The 22,029-nt window shown below is 40.8% G+C and overlaps 1 protein-coding gene across 1 annotated transcript; it reads right to left on the bottom strand.

Moving 5' to 3' along the window:
• Window positions 1-496: 496 nt before the first annotated feature.
• On the bottom strand, window positions 497-21,711 carry LOC137268283 (glyoxylate reductase/hydroxypyruvate reductase-like). The gene is made up of 4 exons (XM_067802827.1): window positions 21,269-21,711; window positions 19,556-19,739; window positions 7,298-7,468; window positions 497-4,698 (listed from the first exon to the last, which is right to left on the bottom strand). The coding sequence occupies exons 1-4, from the start codon at window positions 21,299-21,301 to the stop codon at window positions 4,106-4,108; spliced, it is 981 nt and encodes a 326-aa protein (XP_067658928.1). The 5' UTR covers window positions 21,302-21,711; the 3' UTR covers window positions 497-4,105.
• Window positions 21,712-22,029: the final 318 nt, after the last annotated feature.

Genomic DNA, 22,029 nt, shown 5'->3' with positions numbered 1-22,029 from the left:
GGGTAACAAGTTCCACATTCAACGACGTCGGTATAACCTGATCTGAAGTTGAACCACCGACCATTTCGCCCCTCTGCGCAGACGCTCTATCCATTACACCCCTGATCCTGCCATTGACCGGCCAGACCGTTGATGGACATGCATCATGACATGAAGACCAGCGTCTCATAGTCTTCGCTTAAACACACGATCGACCAAACAACTAAGTCTGTTTAACACCACACTCACCAATATTCCAACCAGGTGACGGCGTTCTGTGAATAATCGAATCTGGCTCCAGTGATCAACAGTCTGAGCAACGATCAACACAACTTGATACTTTGACATGTGTCAATCATGTAGCAACTCTAACCGCCCGATGCCGTTAGTCGCTTCTCATGACAATGGTTGCTGAGGACCAGTTCTAACCCTGATCTTCGCTTGTGATAGACATTCGTACATCAACTGATCATGAGTGAGGAAAGGTATACGTTGCAGAGAAAAAAAGCCAATGACATTTGCCATATTTGTGTTTTTATTTGCGGGAACACACACAGGCATTAAAGGGAAGGTTATTTGAGTTACATGAACAAACCATGCCCTCCGATGCTGAGTTCTTAAAAACGCCATAACAGTATGTAATGTAAGAGCGTCAAACAAGCGCTACGTTATCAAGTATGGAACTTCTTAAAATGCCGGATCTGAAAAGCAAAAATGCGTTCTTGGATTCCAACTGGAATGCCCCATTGCAGCATCGACATATATAAAACAGTCAATAGTTAACACACAACAGGGAATTCCATATTCCTTTTAAAGTTGCAAACGGTCCACCTCTGGTACTGTTTCCTACAAATAATATTTTTGAAACGATGCTATTGCCACAAACACCCTTTTCGTATCTCAGTGCTTAATCAAATGACATTTCTACGATGGAATTCTTTGCTTTTTAAACGGAATTGCCCCTTATCCTTCTTGACTAATAACAGAACAATTAAAAAGATGTTTTGTCCATACGAGTCTCCAGAACACATCGTGGGATTGCATAGAAACGTATAAAAGGTAGAAATGCCAAACGACAGACAAGCATCCTTAACCGCTCTCAGAGCTCCAGATAATCTTCGTATTTGCGTAAAATACGCTACAGAAAAGTTGAAATACGCAAGAAAAACAAAGTAACACTGCGTAATTACCCAATACATCAAAACCATCAATTCAAGCCAATCGAAATTACAATTTTTCCATCTCTAAATATTCGAGAATAAAAGGTCTACAATTGTGCCTGATAAATCGTAAAATCAAATAAAATGTGCAACATATATAGAATACCAATCGAGGTATGTTAACCCTTCACAGATTGGCCCATCCATAAGTAGCGCCCAACCAAATAACTGTTTTCTTTTAGTAAAATAAATAAAAAATAGTGAGCAAGTAAAGCTTTCACATGCTGGAAGTAAAATGTCTAGCTTTTACAAACAGAAAACTACTTCATTAGAAGTATGTGTTTCACAGTGAGAATGAATTGCCACTGATACTCTAAATGAACGTGTAACATGACATGGAAGTGAAACATGATGGGAACATGGTTTTGAAAGCAAAAAACCCACACAAACACTGAAGACATAGCTGTTGCAAAATCTAATATCCATCATGGTATCTTGTTTTACACCAATGTATGACATAGACTATGGCACATTTTACTTTTTACAGTATGAGTAGATAAAGCTGTATTAGCTATAAGCTATAATATAGCATTGTTGGGAGGCTTTTGTCTTATTTTATAATTGAATAAAAAAATGTAGCACCTGTTATACTTATTTGAAGTCAATATCCGGGTTAAAAAAAACAAAACATGGTGGGCAACTGAAAGTATATATACTCACACTTGAAAATAGAAATACCCGCTTAGATTTAAACTTATGGGTATCGCCACATGGCCAAATGCTTATCTGGAGCTCTGAGCTATTATTCTATTATCAAATGGATAATATTGTTCTTACATTTTCCAATATATGAACCTTTTTTCGGTTTCCTGACAGTCACAAATTATACAACTACGTGCATCGTGAGTAGTATTGCGCACTTTCAGGTCAAACCACAAAGTAATTCCGCTACTGTTTTACGTCACTACGAATACTCGAATCGAAAGTACGGAGTTCCGTCCATTATGCATGCTGCGTTCTAACGCCTGTGCAAGTCCCTACATCAAACATTCTATAATTCTACATGATTCACCTTTACAAGGATTAAAACAAACATTTTCACCGTTTTGACTTGACATACGCTTAAACGCATGTCAGTTTTGTATAGACACAATATCCCATGAGCAATATCCCAAAGACGTGAAGTCGGTCTGTTCTGGACCTTCAAACAAACCCAGAGGTTCGAAACAGTCTGACCCCAGAACAAAAACGTCTGTCGTGGTTTACCTCCCTTACCGTGTTCACATTGTGAGTCATTATCCAACTCAACTGGAGAAGGTTCATCAATAATGGCTAATGTTAGCACATAATCGCTTGTTTTTGTCACGCAATTCCAAATCAAACGCTGTTCGCTCAAAACCGTTGTAAGATGTATGTCGAGTATAGCTTGCTTATACCTGCGGCTAAATCGGCAGATCAAACATTTGATTAACTCGCACCTGAAGACCGTAAAATATCAAGGAAAACAAACAAGGGTACAAGCGTTGTCTAGCACTGTGGGTGACAATCTGAAAACAAATACAGGAATACCGATTAAGTGGCGTTCCCTTATTTGTTTCCCTTAATATATTTCCATAAAGAAGCATGATACTCGATGTGGGTAACATTCGGTAACATTTGAGGTAGGGGGACTACATTAAGTCAAAGCTTCCCTGGCTGAGGTTACAATGCATAAAGCTGGAATGTCAACAATTCCGTATAGATAGAATGATTTCAAAACACTCGAGGGGGGTATATCTACAACATAATTTCTTCCTGAGGGGCGGAGTTAACTTCCCGTCACAGACTTTGGTTGCCAACAATACTAAAACATTCAATTTCGTAATGTATGTGTCTTTAAAACACATTTTCAGTTATACAATAGTGTTATTAAATAGTGTTATAAAATGGTACTTTAATGTCTATAGATACAGCATATTGTGAGTCATTGGAATTAAGAAACAGTGATTCTAATTTTTTTTCAAATTGGATTCCGACACCAAGTTTAAATAGAACCACTTCCTTGGTGCGTAGTCAGCATTGTCTTTAATCTCCCAGACATTTACAGGAATTGTTTACAAGACAGTATTCCCTGAACACCTTTTCAAGCACAGTGGACAACAACGACAATGGCCAGTGAGAAGCATGCATAGTAATCTACGATAATAACCTTTGATGTGGCAATGGTCTGACCTTCACCCGTCAGTGCATGTTATGGTAGTGCGATACAAGTGTTTACTACCTGCCATATGCTGCTAAATGCTTTATTGATTATATCCATGTCATTCCATAACACAATATTGTCTACCACTGATTAGAAATATTTTCTGATACTACTACCCTTATCAAAAGTTGAGTTGCATGTCTGCAGGTCATGGCAGTCCTATACGAACAAATGTTCATGATATATCTTTTTACCATTTACACCTCCCTCACAAATACTGCTCGACATCTAATTGACTATGTTCATGTTATTCCACCATGTATTACTATGTACACTTGGTCCGAAATATTTTCTGACACTGGTATCATAAACATTTGAGCGGTATGTCTCGGTGCCAAGTTTAGTGCTTCATATTTCAGACAGAATACAAATTCAACATTAAAGAACATTTCACAAATGCGTAATCTTGAATAACATAAACATTAACAACTCTGCACTGCAATACTGGCTTCCACCGACAGTGCTACCTTAATGAATTTTCAATTCGTCAACCTCACGTCTCTTTCCGGAACCCAAATTCATCGTGCTACGCCCATTTCAAGTTTGCGTAATCGCACGATTCGACTTTCGGCTTGTTCCGGAATGAACGATTGGTTACGAGTGACTTCTTCTGTGACAAGCTACTTCCATCAATCACATCGCCACAAGGTAGTCTGGGAAATAGAAGCCAGCAGGCGTTCAAAGATCACCATCTCAGATCTGGCTTATGAAAACCCCACACGTTTTAACACACTTCCTTGTTCTGGTCTTGTGCGTACAGAGCATTTTTCAGACTGGTCGCTACTGTCATGGATAACTTGTGCCTCTGGTCGTACAACCTCTCGTCCGTCTGGGGAAGGAAAACACAGTTGTGGAGCCCTGCTAGTGGGTACCTGAAGGGGACAGGTTCCTGGTTGCAATCATTAATGCCAGCAGCAGCTATATCCCCTCCACGGAGCGCCTCGTACAGATCAGCGTAACTCATGGCGTTTCCGTTCTGGCAATCTACAATAATGGCTGTGTTCTTCATTTGCTGGAACACTTCCTTAGAGAACACTTCTGGCGGGTTGTTGTCATGTTGAACACATATGCACAGAACGTCTGACCGGGTGATCAGCTCCTTCCAAGACACGATCTCAATGTCAGAAGAACAGGTGAGCTTGTTGTAAAGATAATCCGCTGCAATAATGTTGGTCACGCCCAGTTCTTTCAGACGCTGTGCCACGCTGTGACCGAGGATGGTCAGGCCATAGATGCCAAATGTCTTGTTGCAAAGGTTCTTGAGGCACACGGTGCTGACCGTGCCGTTTTGCAAATTGCAGTTGTCCAAGTAGGGTGCTGAAAACATAAAAATACATATTTCAAAGACACACAGGCATATATAAATAAGACCTTTCCCTCCCTGAAAATCTACTTATCACTTATTGCATCTTTAACACCGTAACTTTAATCAAAATAACTTAGCTGAGTGAGTGAACTTAGTTTTACGCCGATTTTAGCAAAGTAAGCAAATCTTGCGGCCCTGATAACCTACCTGGTACTGTTTTGAAGAGCAACTATGTGTCATATTTCAAAAGACGTTTCAATGGTCAATTAGTTCAGCTGTAATCCCCACCCTCTGGAAAATTTCCAACATAATCTCGCCATAAATAATGACTATCACCCAGCTGCTTGGATATCGATAGCGATGAATTGTTTTGAACAGATTATCAAAAATGTTTGCATATGGGCCAGGACGTGGGACGGAGGACGCAACGTCAACATTCCTACAAAATATGTACCCTCCTCTGGAGACTTATACAGCTATGTAAGATTCCTCTTCATTGAATTTTCTTCCGCCTTAAATGCCATTCAACCACACCTTATGATGAGTAAATGTTTAATCTAGACGTTAATAGCAGCATTATCAAATGGGTTAAAGAGTTCATTGTACAGACCTCAGTGTGTCATTGTCATTGGCTGTCAGTCTTCTTTTCTCTCAGCCTTTACTGGAGATCAACAGGGCTTTCATTCTTACTCTTCACTTTGTATACCAATGACGGTTACTTTTTATTAAATGACGTGTCTACTGTGAAATTTGCAGATGGCGCCGCTGTTATTGGCCTAATTTCTGACTCTGATCACAATTATCGTCATGGCGCTGAAAAATATCTATCTTGATAGATGTAAAGATGTAAAGAAAACTAAGGAAACGGCTATTGATTTTCGTAGAAAAAGGGAGCATGGCCCATTACAAATAACTCGGTGTTATTTTAAATTCCAATCATTCGTTTTCAAAACACATCGATCACATTTATGAAAAAAAGTCCAAATGTGACTTTATTTTCTTCGCCGCATAAAAAACCTCTGCATTAACAAACCCACAACGACAGTTTTTTTCATCAAACCTTTATACAAAGTGCGGTGACCTACGTTTTTTTTCTCATGTTGGTATGGTTGTCTGTCTGCTCGCAACAAAAACAAGAGTCATCACAAGATGACATACCCCCCGGCCCCCACATATTTGAAAGGACAAATCATCGGACTGTTACTAAATGTTCTTTTAGACTAAGTGTGAATTGTTTCCATGGAATTCATGAAAAATATAAATGCCATATATCTGTAAACAACAAAGGGCACCACTTTAAGATCTGTCTCATGTATCTGCCAAGAGAGAGATATAAGCCTTTTCAAAATTGCTAATTATGCCAACAACAATACTGGCGTGTCTTTCGAGTATATTCCCTTCATTTTCATTAATAACTCAGTGATAATTACTATTTGGGTCTTAATGTTTAAAGTTTTGAGTATCAGTTATTATGGGTCACATTTTGTATCATAAATGTCCAGGGATATTAGTATTTTGGTGGAAGGCCCTTAAGGTAGCGTTTCATGATCGAGAAACATGGCGAAGGTTCCATGCATTGCTGGAACATTCAGGAATCGGTGAATGTGTATACAACGGGTGATTATCATGCTGACGACGGACACACAGAGATTAACTGGAGTACATAAATTTGTCTGCCTCCGTCAATGCTTGACCTACATAACCGCTGTCTGACCACTCACTGTGTTACATTCAGTAAAACTGCTTGTCACTCTCACACCAAGTCTTCGGTGAGTTGGCATTATATTTGTGACCTATTACTTTTGAGCTGACTCAGTTGCACTGTACATGAAACCTCTATTGTGAATCTGTTGTATCTTGCCTTTGTATTTGCTTAACACATATCACTGAAAATTTCAGACTTCATAGTGTTATATTTTGCTGGTTCTGAGGGGATTTCTTAAACCTTTTTTCACGGCAAATTATTCAAAGTAACACTTCCATCTGGACGCCGTTTTCGATTATCTTCACTTAAAACAAAGCTCGACAGTCCTTTACACCATGTAGGATTCGTATAATTAATTCATCAAGTGTTTTGAAATAGTCATTTAATTATTCTGTCTATTTTTTCTTAATTCTGTATACATGTATATTCATTATGAGGCCTCTTTGGATTAAAAAGGATTTTCCTCCGGGATAATAAAATTATATGTTATGTTATCTTAACCACTTGGCTACCAACCACCTTTTAAATTTTCGACCGGTTGGGCTGCCCTTCGCTCCATGGACAATGGACCAGGCACCAATGAATCGACCACCGTTGTGTCCAACTTACAGTTGTCTCAAAGTTAATGCTTGGTGCCTTCGTAATTCACTTTTCAGTAAGCATGAGTTAAGCATTAGTTTTTACTGGCATCTGCTGAAGACATGAGGCCGAAACCATTTCGGCTTTGGAAAGCGTATCTGAAAATTACCCTATTTAATTAAGGAGAATATTGGGTTCGAACCCGTGATAATAGGTTTCTAATGGCTGCAACTCTGAATGGCGACCACTGCCCTGTCCCCATGACTGACGAGGCAGTAAAGTACCTGTTCAGAGAACGCTGAGATAAGATTATGCTCTTGTCTTACCTTCATTGGATGTCTTCCAAGCCAAAAGGATTAGTGCTAGAGTGAGGTCAGCTAAGCCCACTGTTGATTGGTTGGGACTAGCTAGAACTCGGATGTCACGTCTGTTGCATTCCTTCACGTCAATGTGATCTGTCATTGTGGACATGGTGGCAACAGCTCGCAGAGATGGCCCTGGTGAACGAATACACAAACTGAAAGTTTTCTAATGTATTATCGTAAATAACAAAGGTTCATCAACGTCTATCCAGTGTAAGCATATAGCCGTGGCCATATATAAGATATGAATAAGAAATAAGGAAAGTAAGTCGAAACAAGATGGCGGCCCGTCTCGGCTCTTCTGACTCCCACTTGAAGCTTTGAATAATTTCTCCCTCCATTCTCGCACGCAGTCGGGACATATGCCCGGAAGTAAACAAATCTCGGGCTACAGACCGCTACCGAATAGTGGAGAGAGTCTCCGAGTGATGGACTCTCATATTGTTCCCACCTCTTTTAACGTGCAACTATATTATTTAATGAGAGATTCGAGATACTATTCCGTGATACTACTGGAAGATTGCGGAAAGCAACGTAAAACTAAACTCACTGACTCACTTGATGAGGATGGACACTGATCCGTCGCTGAAACAAACCAACAGATGTCGCCACTTTCCAACCACTTTCTCACAAGTTTTTCTTCGCACCCGCAATAAGTGAGGTGGACGAAACTCTGGACAGTGAATGAGTTCGATTTACGCTGCCTTTAGCAACATTCCAGCAATAACACTCACGACCACATGCCAATATGTATTAAACCGTGTTGATGTACTGTGCCAGATATCAAACGAAATAAAATCAAATAAAAACTAAAAACAAAACCATGTTATTTCCATGGTAACTGATTGAATATGTATTATACATTTGATAATAGAAAACATGTCATCAGAAGATGACATATCCCCCCAGCGACATATTTTAATCCCCCGCCGCATGTTATTAAATCTAAACTTAAATAGAAAGTGAAGATCGTAGTTCAAGATGAAGTTAAATGTCAACAAAAACATTACTCTAAAATTCTCTTGATATCTTGCACTGCAGTTGTTCAAACACAAAACATATTTTGAAGTGTCACTTAGACCTTAACTCCTAAAAAACAAGGATAACCTAAAAATATTGCTAGCCCTGCTGACTTGTAACCAGTCCTGTGTGGTGAAAAATAGGAAACTGATATAATATGTTAAATTATGCAATTACTGAACTGATGCGTCTAGCTTCAACAGTTATAAATTATTTTCGAAATATATCCCGTAGTCAATGACACGGTCAAATGTATACCCGTGGAAAATGTACTGGTCCACAGGGCTTGCTGTGAAATAAAGCTATAAGCCCACGATGTAATTAGCAGGCAGCAGGCCAGACACGGCAACACCAGGTACCATTTAACGTTATATACTGCAAGAAATGTCATTCAAATGACGTCGACAACGTTTGGACATGAAGGCCATTTCCTGAGCAGTATGAGGATTAGTAAATGAATTTCAAATTACCGTAAAATCGAGAAGAAGCGTTTATTAAATGTCATGGCAGTGAATAAAGGTGCCAAACAATGTCTGATCGTGGCTATTCTTATACCCGTCACTGGGAAAGGCAATTTAAGAAATGGTGGTTGTTACTGATATCAATTCACGTTGACATGAACAAGATAAATCTGGATTCCAATCCAAGACTACCGGGTTCTGAAGCGTCAATATTAGCAACAAGAAGCATGTCTACACTTTCGAACGTTAGGCAATCCGTATTGTTCTTTTACAGATTCCTCGTCATTTTAAGTTCACAGCAGGCCATCGCTCTACCTACTACGACTTGTGATAGGAAACCCGGGCACATTACTATCTAGACTTGATAACATTAACTGGTTCTATTGCAAAGCGCCGGTCACTGTCCACTTTCATAGACAAAAGTCCAAACGCGATAACGCGGTTTGTAATGTCATATATACCACCTATCACGCCCAACATGCCCTAACGGATACGCGTTCGAGTCTGGTGGTCAATGATATCACGAACGTGTGACGTGTGTTGTTTGGGTTCAGTCCTGTGCCCTTGAGGTATGCGGCGTTCGACATATATTCGACGGTGTCACTGGCCGCAGCTGTCGACATCAATGTAGCATCTGTGTCGTTCCCACGACCACGTTTGTGTCTTATATGTAACAGACATGCTACAAACATGTATCCCACATCACACCGCTATACATTACTAGCATGCCAACTGTAAAGTCCTATGGACGACAAGCGAAAATTGTTACCAACCTAAGACCAGGAGCCCGTTAAAGTTGCAGTGGGATTATTTGCTTGCAGAGCTCAAAAAGATCTGGAATTACATGTTCTTAGTAAAGCAAACATTCAAGTACTTCTTGGGTCTCATTCGGGATTCGAGCGCACGTTCTGAGAGAGTGGCACCACATCGTCAGAGCACTAAGTGAAGGAACTAACCCACTCAACCATCATACTACATACTTTGTCTACCTGTCTGATATACCGCCCTTTTATGAAATCAAATCCAGGCCATTGGCAAGAGGAGTTAACACTTGAACCACAAAGTTAACTCACCGCCTCCTTGGTGGTAGTTGTAAACGAGTGAGGCTTTCTTTATACATTATTCCAGTCATACTAAGACGATGTTTGGATGCCTGCGACAACGGGTATTGCGCTATCAGAATCAGAATCAAAATCGGGGTGCACCTGTAAATTTCATTTCCGTCCAATCTTTCACTCCGGTAACTCAGTATGATAATCTTACAAAGCTTCTACTGCAGCTCGCGTTGGATCAACCTCTTAATCAATCAATCACCCACGTTTCATAATTCTTGGACCGATAGGTGCGGCACATCTGATTTTCTTCACTCGCAAATGAATATTAACAGGCGCTTGTGGAAATTATTTCAGGTCGTTTCTGAGGGCCTTATCATACCTTCGCATAAAAGGGTGAAATGAGGATATATTGAGATTGTTTCCAAACAATTTCTGAACTGTTCCCGTTCGAGGATGAACGAGGATGCGGGGATGTGTTTATGCATTCTCTTCCCACTGTGTTTACTTGTCATATCTTCCTACGAGGTAGGAAGATATGACAAGTAACCTCTGTGGGAAGAGAATGGTGTTTATGTGGATCAGACAAAACATAAACATGCATTCTTGTTTAGTTTTTGCTGTAAAACGTAAACCTTTGTCGTCCCTATTCTGGGGCGTGGCAAACAAAATAATAAATACAATAAATAAAAATAAAAACACCCACATTTATATTCCGATCGTTGAATGGTTATGAAAACCTTTTCCTATTTAAAGAGAAATGAGAACAACAAAACGCCTGGGAGCTATTGGATGTTCGTCCACCTGTAGCGACGGCACATGAGTTTTTCCCACTATCGGCACAGGGACAACCAAACACAAACACGTTGCAAGAAGCTGGCTAAAACCTTCCACGTACGACTGACTGTCATGCATAACTGCGTATACACAATTGTTGCTTATAAGATTTTGCGGGGCTTTTAACAACAGGGGCATTTTATTACTACGGGGGCTGTTGTCAGATAAGGCATTTCGAACCTGTGACTGTAAGAGGGAGAATTTAGGTCAGGCTGCACTTTTCGTAAACTATCTTCATCATGTAAATATTGCATATTCAACACAAACATGCACAGGGTGTATTCAAGTCATACTAAAGAAACATTCCTATCTGACTCAGTCGCCAGACCATGTCCCACTTGGGGAGTCCTGTCTGATCATCACATCCTCAATACAAAAGGCGACTAAATCTCCATCAGGCTCGACAACTTAGGTTAATTCTCCAGGGCTGTAACGATGCATCGGACTACTGATGCATTGCAATTAATCGATTGTAAAAACGAAAACTATCGATGCATCGATAGTATGACTATCGACAGTTTAGTAATTGACTTCCGTTGTTAAATGCAGACCTCAAATAAAGGATGTTTGGGTGCAGACCTGCAGCTTCGTTGAGTTCATGTTTACTCAGGTTAACCGTTTGTTTGATCTGGATTCAAGCTGAAATTCTTCAAAGGCATTTAAGTTCAAGTTTCTTGTCAGTTGTCAAAAGAGGCTGAAACTACTTCAGCTTGTTTTTATTTCGTTGTACGAAACATTTATTTGGGAAATGACTTCAAATGAGATACAGCCAGGAAAAAAAAAAAAAAACTACTGCAATAGTTAATCGCCACAGACTATCGCTATCGCAGTATTATGTTGCAGTTAGTTATCGCAATAATCCCCTTGGATTGTCACCCCTAGTTAAATAAGGACATGGATCGGATTACTGTACAGTCTGGTCTAGATTCAATCTCACAGAACGGTGTTGTTTTTCATGTTATGTTGTAACATTATCAGAAATGTGTTCTTACATGTTTTACTCATGCGGGGGATTAAACCCGTGTCATCTGCGTGACAAGCGAAAGTCTTAACCTACGTGCTACCCCGACGTCGTTTTACTCAAGCAAGGGAATATATATCCCTGCATGGTCTTAAATGTGACGGGAGAACGTCTTAGATAGGCGTCCACATAAGACTTACATACCGTGGGAAATGTGTGTACGCTACAAAGGTCAGCATATGTTGTTTTCCTCCCTCTCTGGATGACTGCGAGATGATCTACAGTCGTTTCGCGTTGAAAGTTAGGATGTCATAATGACAGCGCAAAACTGATATCCCTTCATAAGCAATGACTAGGCAAAAACGACGATCGGGGATAGGCTCTATATGTGGTGATCAAACATACGTGACGAGAGTTGGATAAACAGATTCCAGCAACAAGGTGCTGACAACTCAACTCTGAGTACGCGTGTATATGGTGTGTACAAGCATGTGTTTCTATATACGGATACACTGAATTTCGCCATTTCGCCATTTTCAGTAATGATAGTGGCTGAATGTTGTATTACACCACCCTAGTCAATAGCAAGTAATACAGGGGTACCCCTGAGAAGGACTTCAAATATTGCGTTTTGGTCGAGAATTCGCCCATATTCACTGATTTTTATCATTTATTGAACTCTTGACAATAACTTTTTCAACGTTACGAATTTGTTTTACAATACATCTGTTAATACGTAAGCAGTACATTGAAAAAGTATGGAATATTTTGAAAACGATTGTTTAGAAGAGTCGCCTCAAGTGACATATGTTTTATTCAACATTTAAGCGCCACTAGTGGTATTCAGTTCGTTCTTCGCCTCCATTACCCCTGCCAGCTTCCGACTCAACGGAGTGAAGGAACAAGAATAAGCAGAAATTATGAAGATATACCATATTGCCTGTTATCATGATTCTGTTGTAATGTATTTGTCGGCGTTGTTGTTAGATCTTTTGTAACATTTATTCTACAATAAACACAATTCTGGCGTAGTGGGCGCATGAAGCATGGGAGGTAACTCTTTATGTATTCCATACGGAATAATAACTTGTTCCTTCACTGCTTTGAACCGGAAGCTGGCAGGGGTAATGGAGGCGAAGAACGGTCTGATGTACCACGAGTGGCGCTTAAAATGTTGAATAAAACATATTTCACGTGAGTAATTAATAAATAGGGCGTTGGAAATCTGAGATCACAAAATAGTCTGGAATTTAGAGTGTACCTTTGATGGTGGCGATATTTTATTTTGACACTAAAAATACTTTTTGAACCAAAGCGAGGGAAGTGTGTTGCCAACCTTTGCTCGCTTCGCTCGCATACATGAAGACTGGTCATATTCTCTACGATGCGCAACCCCACTTGCGCTACAGTTTGCCTGTGGTATATTCAACGTTAGTATTTCTTCAGACAGCGTCAAGGGAGACCTGGGTCAGGACGACCCTGAAGCAGGAGTCTATAGCAAAGTGACTTAGCCATTCTTTTGCTTGACTGTCAGAATGGCATGTAAGGCGGTTGCCAGAATCCGGCCTCCTCCACACATAACGGAACTACTACACTGAATAACAAACTGTGGGATTCTCATTACATACTTTGTCTCCACTCTTCGCTAGAACCACAACAATTACCCAGGATGCTACGTTCTTGAAAGATGATTGGAATGTTATAAATTATGACCTTGTCCTGGGATAATCAACAACAGGGATAGTTCACTCGCTTCCTTTCTTTACCACTTGTACTAATTAACGCGTGCCTCGTCATGCTCCAACGCAGACAGTGACTTGGTTCATTTCCAGCGCAACTTCGGCTGCGTTTATGTGTGACGGTGTGTTCATGATTTTATAACAGGGTAACGACAGGGTGTTATACACACACAACAATATTTAGTCTGAGTGAATATCTCTTCTGTGAGTGTAGTTTTATGCCGCACTCAGCAATATTCCAGTTATATGGTGGTGGTCTACAAATAATCGAATCTTGACCAGACAATCCAACGATCAATAACATGAGCATCGATCTGCGCAATTGGGAACCGATGACATGTGTCAACCAAGTCAGCGAGCCTGACCACCCGATCCCGTTAGTCGCCACTTACGACAAGCATCATCGCCTTTTATAGCAACACTCAAAGAATTTAATCAGCTTTTGAAGATAAACCAGGCTCAATCCAAAATTCTGCGCTGCCGCCATATTGGCTACACTGGTTACGTAACGACCCGCGAGATACGGTTATGGGCTTTTCGAGGAGTGACTGCTCCCCATGTTAGAGTCTCCGTGCATTCCCGAGAGTTCACTGCGCATTCAGAGGCCATTCTTGGGCAGGGTCACAATGGCTAGGGTGGCAATGACGGGGGTCACGCGTTGTATCCACGTGAGGAGTCGAACTGGGTCTTCGGTAAGACGCGCGAACGTGTTATCGACGTGGCTACCCAGACAGCGAAGTTGTGCATCTAACGTACAGTGACTTGCACATAATCCTTGGCATGCGTGCAGGGCGACATAAAGCTTCCAGTTCCTTGAAAACAAAACGTGCAGCCTCCAAATACATGATATATCGTTGTCCCACGGCTTCTTTACATTTGACACGTTACTGATCATGAGACACGCGCTTTGGTCGCCCAGAAACAAACAGGACAGATACACTATAATGACTACACAAGAACAACATTCTCTTGGAAGTTCGTATTGGTTGCACTGACCCGACAGTCTCCATGGTGAGGGTCGTTTGGCAGTCGGATTATACGGTCAAGGTTGACTATGGGTAGGTGGCTCCATGTTGTCCACGTGTTCACGAAGGTGAGTCGGAACTGGGTTTACCGTCGCCTACAATATGATTGCATATATGTGGAAGGGACGTGTGTGTGTGGACGTGCGTTGCTGTTGGATTGACATGCTCCTATACTGCTTCTACTCTGAGATACACGTATACCCCACTAAGACAAAATGTACTGAGCCGTAGCTAACTAGCCCTGGTTATATCCCCATCCTGACGAGCGCCAGGCACCGCAACAACAGGCACCATCCTTTTACGTGGGACGGTGATCGAACCACCGACTTAAATCCAAAACTGTCACGAGAGTGAGTGAGCATGGTTTTACGCCGCTTTTAGCAATATTCCAGCCATAGGCCAGCTTAACACATTATACCCATATGGGGAATCGCATCCAGGTGTTCAGAGTGATGAATGAATTAACCACTAGACTACCCCACCGTTCCTTGATTGACAGCTGGACGACAGATTTAATCCGTGTTCGGAATCGAACCCGACCTTCAACTAACGGTGAAGAACAGCACCAGCACACCTGCAGGTGCGACTCTGCACAGCCAGGTGAAATGACCCCAGCTGGTCAGGCGCAGTTCCATCAGCCGTTTGTCACTCCCAAGTGTGAAGCATGAAAATAGCACAATACTACATGATGGTTTCTTAAACATTTTCCGGATCATAAAAACGTCAGATTTCAGATCTGCTGGGTACAGAGGTTTCAGGACCATGTGTCTTTTTTATGTTTTGTGCACTTATCTCAATTTCGAAATTTCGAGTTTTTTTAAAACCATTTGTCGTTTTCATTTGAACCAAAACGGAGTACAACGTTGGGAGCAAACCAGTGTTGGTGCAGAAGAATAACGGCTACCCGTATCAACATTTTTTTTCATAACCACATGCCAAAAACACGTGACCCTTTCTATATCTGAATAGACATAGAACAAACTGAACTCCTACCGTGGTGAGTAATTACATACTGTACTTTGCTCATGAAACCCTGGCAAGTCACATACATTGTATATTACACTTAATTACCGTAATAGGTACACACATGACATTTGTGTGCATCACTCATTCCAAAAGAATTACCAACGTTTTTCAGTGTAAGGTATGAAAAACTTTTTCAGTGACATCTAGGAACACAGGTGGGGCAGGATAGAGCGAAGCAAGACGATGTAAGTGAATGAACATAATTTTACACAGCTTTTGGCAATATTCCAGCAATCCCTTTTAGCAACATTCCAGCAATATCACGAAGGGGATACCAGAAATGGGCTTCACACATTGTTTCAATCTTCCCATGCAAGATTTACATCCTTGTATCGTACCGACCACAGGCAAACCATAGCGTACGTGGGGTTGCGCAGCATAGAGAATAGGACAAGTCTACTTTTATGCGAGCGAAGCCCTCAAAGGTTAGCAACGTACTTCCCTCGCTTCGGATCAAAAAATACTTTTCATGTCAAAATAAAAAATCGCCATCATCAAAGATACACTCCCATTTCCTCAATTGTTTAAGCTCTCAGATTTCCTGCCCCATGTTTAATAATTACTCACGTGAAATGTGTTTCATTCAACATTTTAAGCGCCACTCGTGGTATTCAGATCGTCCATTACCCCTGCAAGCTTCCGGTTGAACGAAGTGACGGAACAAGAATAAGCAGAAAGTAAGAAGAAATACCATATTGTTTAATTTCACCATGAACCTGTTGGAGTTTATTTGTTTTATCTGTAACCCGTGAAGATCACGTGGTTGAATAGGCCTTCAGCAACCCATGCTTGCCAAAAAATGGACGAATGAAGCAGGGGAGGTGACTGTAAGTTTTCTATTTGGAATAATACCCTCCTGTTCCTTCACTCCGTTGAACCGGAAGATGGAAAGGGGAATTGAGGCGAAGGACGATCTGATATACTGCGTGTTGAATAAAACATATTTAGCGTGAGTAATTGTTCAACATGGGGTTGGAAATGTGAAAGCACAACCCATTAAAGAACTGGGTGTATGCCCTTGATGATGGCGATATTTTATTTTGACACAAAAATATTTTTCGAACCGAAGCGAGGAAAGTACGTTACCAACCTTTGCTCGCTTCGCTCGCATGTAAGAAAACCGGTCATTTTCTCTATGCTGCGGAACCCATTTGCGCTACAGTTTGCCAGTGTACCGACATTACAATCGAAATGACCTGTGCCGGTCCGGGGTAGAATAGGCCTCCAGCAACCCATGCTTGCCATAAAAGGCGAGCACTGTGCTTGTCGTAAGAGGCGAATGAGGGGAACGGTTTTCACACATTGTAGCCGTTACGGGAATGGAACTCAGGTCTTCAGTGTCACGAACCAACGCTTTAACCACTATGTTACCCCATCAACCATGCAACGCCATGTTCAGAGATGCATACACTTGAGCTCGGGGATGTGAACCCTTGTTTTGCGAGTCAGTTAATCTACATCATCGAAAAGAGCTCATAAATAGTCAGTCACCATCAAGTCGCATGTGAGTGAGGTTTTCAACAGGTTTAATTTATTGGGGCGTCTCAATACAATGCAGGAAGAGATCCGAAAATGAGAGTTCGTACACACGTGAAACCGAATAGGTAATAGCAGAACGACTAAGAAGCATAATACTGTCCAGTCTTAATGTTGCACTCACGATCCAGCTGAACAGCTGTTGGGCGCAAGTCTGGGAAGTAGGGCTGGGACGGGTAGGAAAAAAAGGAATCGCGTATCCGCATGTAATTACCCGAATACGAATCGAGTACCCGGGACAGTAAGGAATACAGCGTTTCTATCAACAGTCTCATTATTCAATCACAATTTGACAGAAATTATTGAAGAAAACTTGCAAGGATGGCAATGAGACACTGAAACTGGTCTTAGGCTATTTAATTTACACCTGTTAACTGATGAAAAACAGTAACATCGTCACTTACATTCCTCATTAAAACACTGAAATGTTCGTTCCCGTTGTTACTGAGAACTGACTACTCACTCCGATAAATTAGTCCTTAGTAACAACCTCCATTAGTCCGGGCCGACAATAGCAAAGATGTAAATATGTGAATGAAAAAGACAAGTTATTCAACTTGTAAACAACTACTCATACTTTAACTGCTCTAGCTGAACCTCTGATGTTTTACAGGTAGACATTGTGTAAATTTAATGGAATACAATTTGCTTGATGTATTTAATGACTGGAGAATTCCATGCGCTATACAGGCAATTTTGTAACGCAACTGAATTGAGCAACATAACAAAATGCTTCGCTCGCATCAGAGAAGACTGGTTATTTTGCCGTGTGCTCAACTCAGTTGCATTACAGCTTGCCTATTATGCATTAGGCTGCATAAAAAATGTAAAATGCTTCTCGGGCACGTGATGGGGGCGGTAGGACTTTTTAAATACATTTTGACAGAGAAAAATGTGTTTCATAGAAAACAAAATGTCATGAGGGAGGAACACATTATTATTTTTTTCTCTCAGGAATACAGCCTATCAAGTTTGGCAGGTGTTAATGAATTCAGTAACACTCGTTCTCATAGTGCACAAATGGACGATCGTGACGCCGTGGTGTCGAAAATTATTTCTTTAAACTGGAAAATATTACGCTCACAAATAAAGAGAAGCGCCGATGCGCGAGAAACATTTCACAAATTTCATTTAACCTTGCGGAGTACAGACTAGTCTGTCGTACAGACCCTGAAGTATAAATATCCATGAAAGCCCACGCAAGTCTAGAAAATGTGGCAAGTCTAGATTTCCACAGCTTCTGAAAATGAAGAAAGACTCAGGGCTCCATTTCATTATATTGTTTTTTCACTTTGAACGTTTTTTCAGTAAAATATGTTCATTTCAGAGACAAGCTGTTAGTCTAAGTACAGACTAATACAGAGCCATGAACAACATATTAACTGAATATGAAATATTTATAGTGATTTAATTTTCATACGTCCAGAATGATCTTTAAACAAAGCATAAAAATGCTTTTGTTTGGTGCTATGGATAAAGCACTGATCTAAATGCTATATGTTCACGTTTAAATGACAAAAGAAACTGTTGTTTCAATATAATTCTAAATCTGTATCAAAGTGAATACTGGGAATCTTCAAAGAAATAATTCTATGCTGATTATCATTTAGTAAACTATAACGTGTAGTAACTGAATGGTATAATGAGTTGGAGGAGTTGTGCTTCTATTTATGATCATTCTTTCTTTTTACTATAATGATAACCAGTCGACCATTGTATTTGCAAATTGGAATGTGCTTTTTCAGTAAACGTTCGTGTTATTGTTTATTCGTTAGTTTGAATTTATATTCCCGACAGCATTAGAGTCATTTAATTGAAATCTCTTTAATAGTGAATGTATTCTCCATTGACGAAAAGTAAAGACTGTGTCTCATGAAATTGAAAAAAAAACGATACAAACTAAAGACAAAATTCAGTGTTATCTTAAACCTTTTAAGGAACTAAGGTAATAAGCAATGAACAGTTACAGAATATAATGAACAGGTTTATGTTTTACGGTGTGTTTTGGTGGAAGATGTTTGTGCTCTGAAGTTGCACTGCTTCAGCAATACATAGCATGGTAACACAGAGTCGGCATTTGGTACTCTTGCCATTTGCATCAAGCTCAAAATGTGATGAAACACTTAACTTCGTCCATTTTGTTTTCAGAGTTACGTACCCTTGTCGTTACAGAGTTCTCTCCCTTTGAGGGGTACGTGATTCCTTGAATTATGACTGATTCGAGTACCCGGGTATCCGCCCCAGTCCTACGGGAAATTAGGAGATTTACTACGCTTTTAGCAGTATTCCAGCAACATCACGGCGGGGAATACAAGAAATGGGCTTCACACACTGTACCCATCGAACCCGTCCTCGGCGTCACGAGTGAACGCTTTAACCATCGCCCCGAAACATTGGAGAAAGGTGTGTTTAGGTTGCGGATAAAACCGTCCAAAGCTAAATCACTGACAGTTATTATAAAGAAAACCGACAGACAAAAAATGCCCCAACCACTGAAGCTCTGAATAGCGTTTGTTTTTCAGTGAATGAATGATGATGAACTTGGCCCAAAGGACAATAACTCACCTGCTGCGTCTAACACCTCGCGGTCTATCTGATCACTGCGCATGCACAGAATGCCGTCCACGCCCGAGACGCTGTGCAGGAGCTCCCCTCTGGGAACACGTTCCTCGCTATTCCACATGGACACGTTACAGCCCTGAAGCAGAATATCAAGACCTCGCTGGGGCACCGTGCGTGTCACGTACACCTGCAAAATCAACATAGGACTGAAATATGTTAGTAAGCAATCTATGGTTGTCATACACCATCTTGGGGTTGTAAGGTGGACTAATGGATAAAGCGTTCGCTTGTTACGCCGAAGACCTGGGTTCGACACAAAATATGCGTATAACATGTGCTGACCATTTCCGGAGTAGGAGAGTGTTCGTAACTCCCAGACATTAAAACAAATTTACGAAGGTCGCGCAGCTACGATCGCTTTGATGAACGGGGCACTGGTATTATAGTAATCAGGTATGCAATCTGACGTTTCGTAACGGGGTTGCAATTCACATTTTCGCATTACGAACATGAATTACTTGCATATTTCGATTTGTTGAAAACAACTGTATCTTGTATTGACAATTTACATAAGACTACACAATTAATTTCTTGTTCAAAATAATCCATAATCCCGATCATCCGGTAATACGACGAACACCTACGCTTTGTTACGGTCACATCAACAAACAAGCGTTTCTAACTTACATAACGAGATGGGTATAGGCGTTATGTGTCCTCGAGAACAAGACAATGGCCATGCATGACGTGAATGTGTAATGTGTACTCGGCCCAGTATGTTATATATTACAATGCGTTAATACCCTTTATATCTACGGTAAATTACATTTTGTGATGAGCAAAAAGGTTTAGCAGGTTCATAGAACGAAGGTAAGTCTATGCAAGTAACTGCCTTTAAACTCAGTATGTCAAAAACCTTGAAAACATCTTAGCATGCTTAAGTCACTGAGTATATTTTACACCTAAATACACTTCGACGAGTTTCCTCTAAAGTACCACCTCGGTGACCGCCAACTGTACATAGACATTCCACGCACAAAGAGGCACGATATGCTGTTATAACTTCTGGAAACACGACATACGTTTATCATAACACCAGTAATGATCGAAATTAGCACTCTGATGGGCACCGCCTACTTTGTGTAAAAGGTGCTGGAAACCGTGGTACCATGCATTATTGCATATGGCAACGTTGCGAATATGGCCAAAACTACAAGTGCGTATATAGGTCCATCATACACAATGTGATACACATTGCACTTATTTATATTGTGTATTCGTCATATGAATTCATGAACTGGGCACTGTATTGCTAACAATTTGCATTGCCCTGACAATATGTGATAAGAATACTGCAGACAACATAAAAGTCTATACTGAGTAACGTGCGAATGCTGGATTCAATGTTAGCATTCTTTTTAGACTTTACTGTTTGCTAAGTCACGAGGTAAACATAGTTTAACGATCGATTTTCTGTGTAACGAAATAGCACAGATGTGAGTCTCCAATCAGTCATGACGAACGTCAGTAATTGATGTGTGGTGTTCTCTGCCAGATCAATCTTCTTCACTTTAAAATTCTAATGAATAATTCTGTTAAACGTCGTTGTAGGTAAGTGCAAAGACACGGTTGAGATTTTGGATGAAAATTTTTATCAAGTGTAATGCAGAACAATAACGTTTTTAAGAACAAACAACAGAAATCATCGAATCGTACCTTAGCTCGGGTTTGTAGAATCGTTTCGGCCATTGCTGGATGACGATCCTGGCTCGTCGTCTACGTCTGTCAGTTCCTTTAACGAGGAATGACAATTCTAATGAAATTAACTTCTGATGAACGTGGCCCTTTCTGACTATCTATCTTCAGTCCACGGCAGTTCAAGCAGTGAAAACGCCGCGTAACTGATAAAATTCCCACTGTAAACAAGGCTCTCCAGCTGGCTCGGTGTCCCGATCAATCGCCCAGTGGACTGGTTTGTCCCGTGTGTTCTCATTGACTATAGCTTGTATCAGATGAGATAAGGATGACAGTACTTCACTTTGTAATCGCTAACTTTGTCGATCTGTATTGCGTCAGCGTTCAACACGTCAACACATCGAACCTCTCTCCACTACACTGATGAACTCCGTGCGTCACGGTCGGTTAAATGCGGTCAGTTTGACCTAAATAGAAAGCTCGTCACACAGCATTAAAGGCTTCGCTCCATACAAACGGTTTGTAACACGAACGCCGGGCGCTGTCGTAAGTAGCAGTGACTTCTGGATAAATATAGCACAGCGATGTGTTGTTGTGCGCGGTTAGATTGCAAACGACAAAAACTGCAAAACACTCATTTGCATCAGCCTCGCAGGATAATGTTGTCATGTGCTGCTGGAAACCAGTACGTCATGCAAAAGCGACCGTTATCGGTCATTTATTGACGTAAATATCACGAGATGGGAAGTTGCCAATTAGACTGGTCAATTGCCTCGCTTGCG

Source organism: Haliotis asinina, chromosome 16 (assembly GCF_037392515.1).
Source record: "Haliotis asinina isolate JCU_RB_2024 chromosome 16, JCU_Hal_asi_v2, whole genome shotgun sequence".
Taxonomy (NCBI): domain Eukaryota; kingdom Metazoa; phylum Mollusca; class Gastropoda; order Lepetellida; family Haliotidae; genus Haliotis; species Haliotis asinina.
Note: the sequence above shows the minus strand (reverse complement) of the source record. Positions and strands in the feature narration are given on the sequence as shown.

What these genes read in the sequence shown, in the direction of transcription:
- LOC137268283 (XM_067802827.1), bottom strand. Translation starts at nt 21,301, where the DNA reads ATGGCCGAAACGATTCTACAAACCCGAGCTAAG. An exon ending in CGAGGTGTTAGACGCAGCAG is followed by an intron (nt 7,469 to 19,555) that starts GTGAGTTATTGT and finishes TTCGTTCACCAG; the next exon opens with GGCCATCTCTGCGAGCTGTT. An exon ending in TTGGAAGACATCCAATGAAG is followed by an intron (nt 4,699 to 7,297) that starts GTAAGACAAGAG and finishes TTATGTTTTCAG; the next exon opens with CACCCTACTTGGACAACTGC.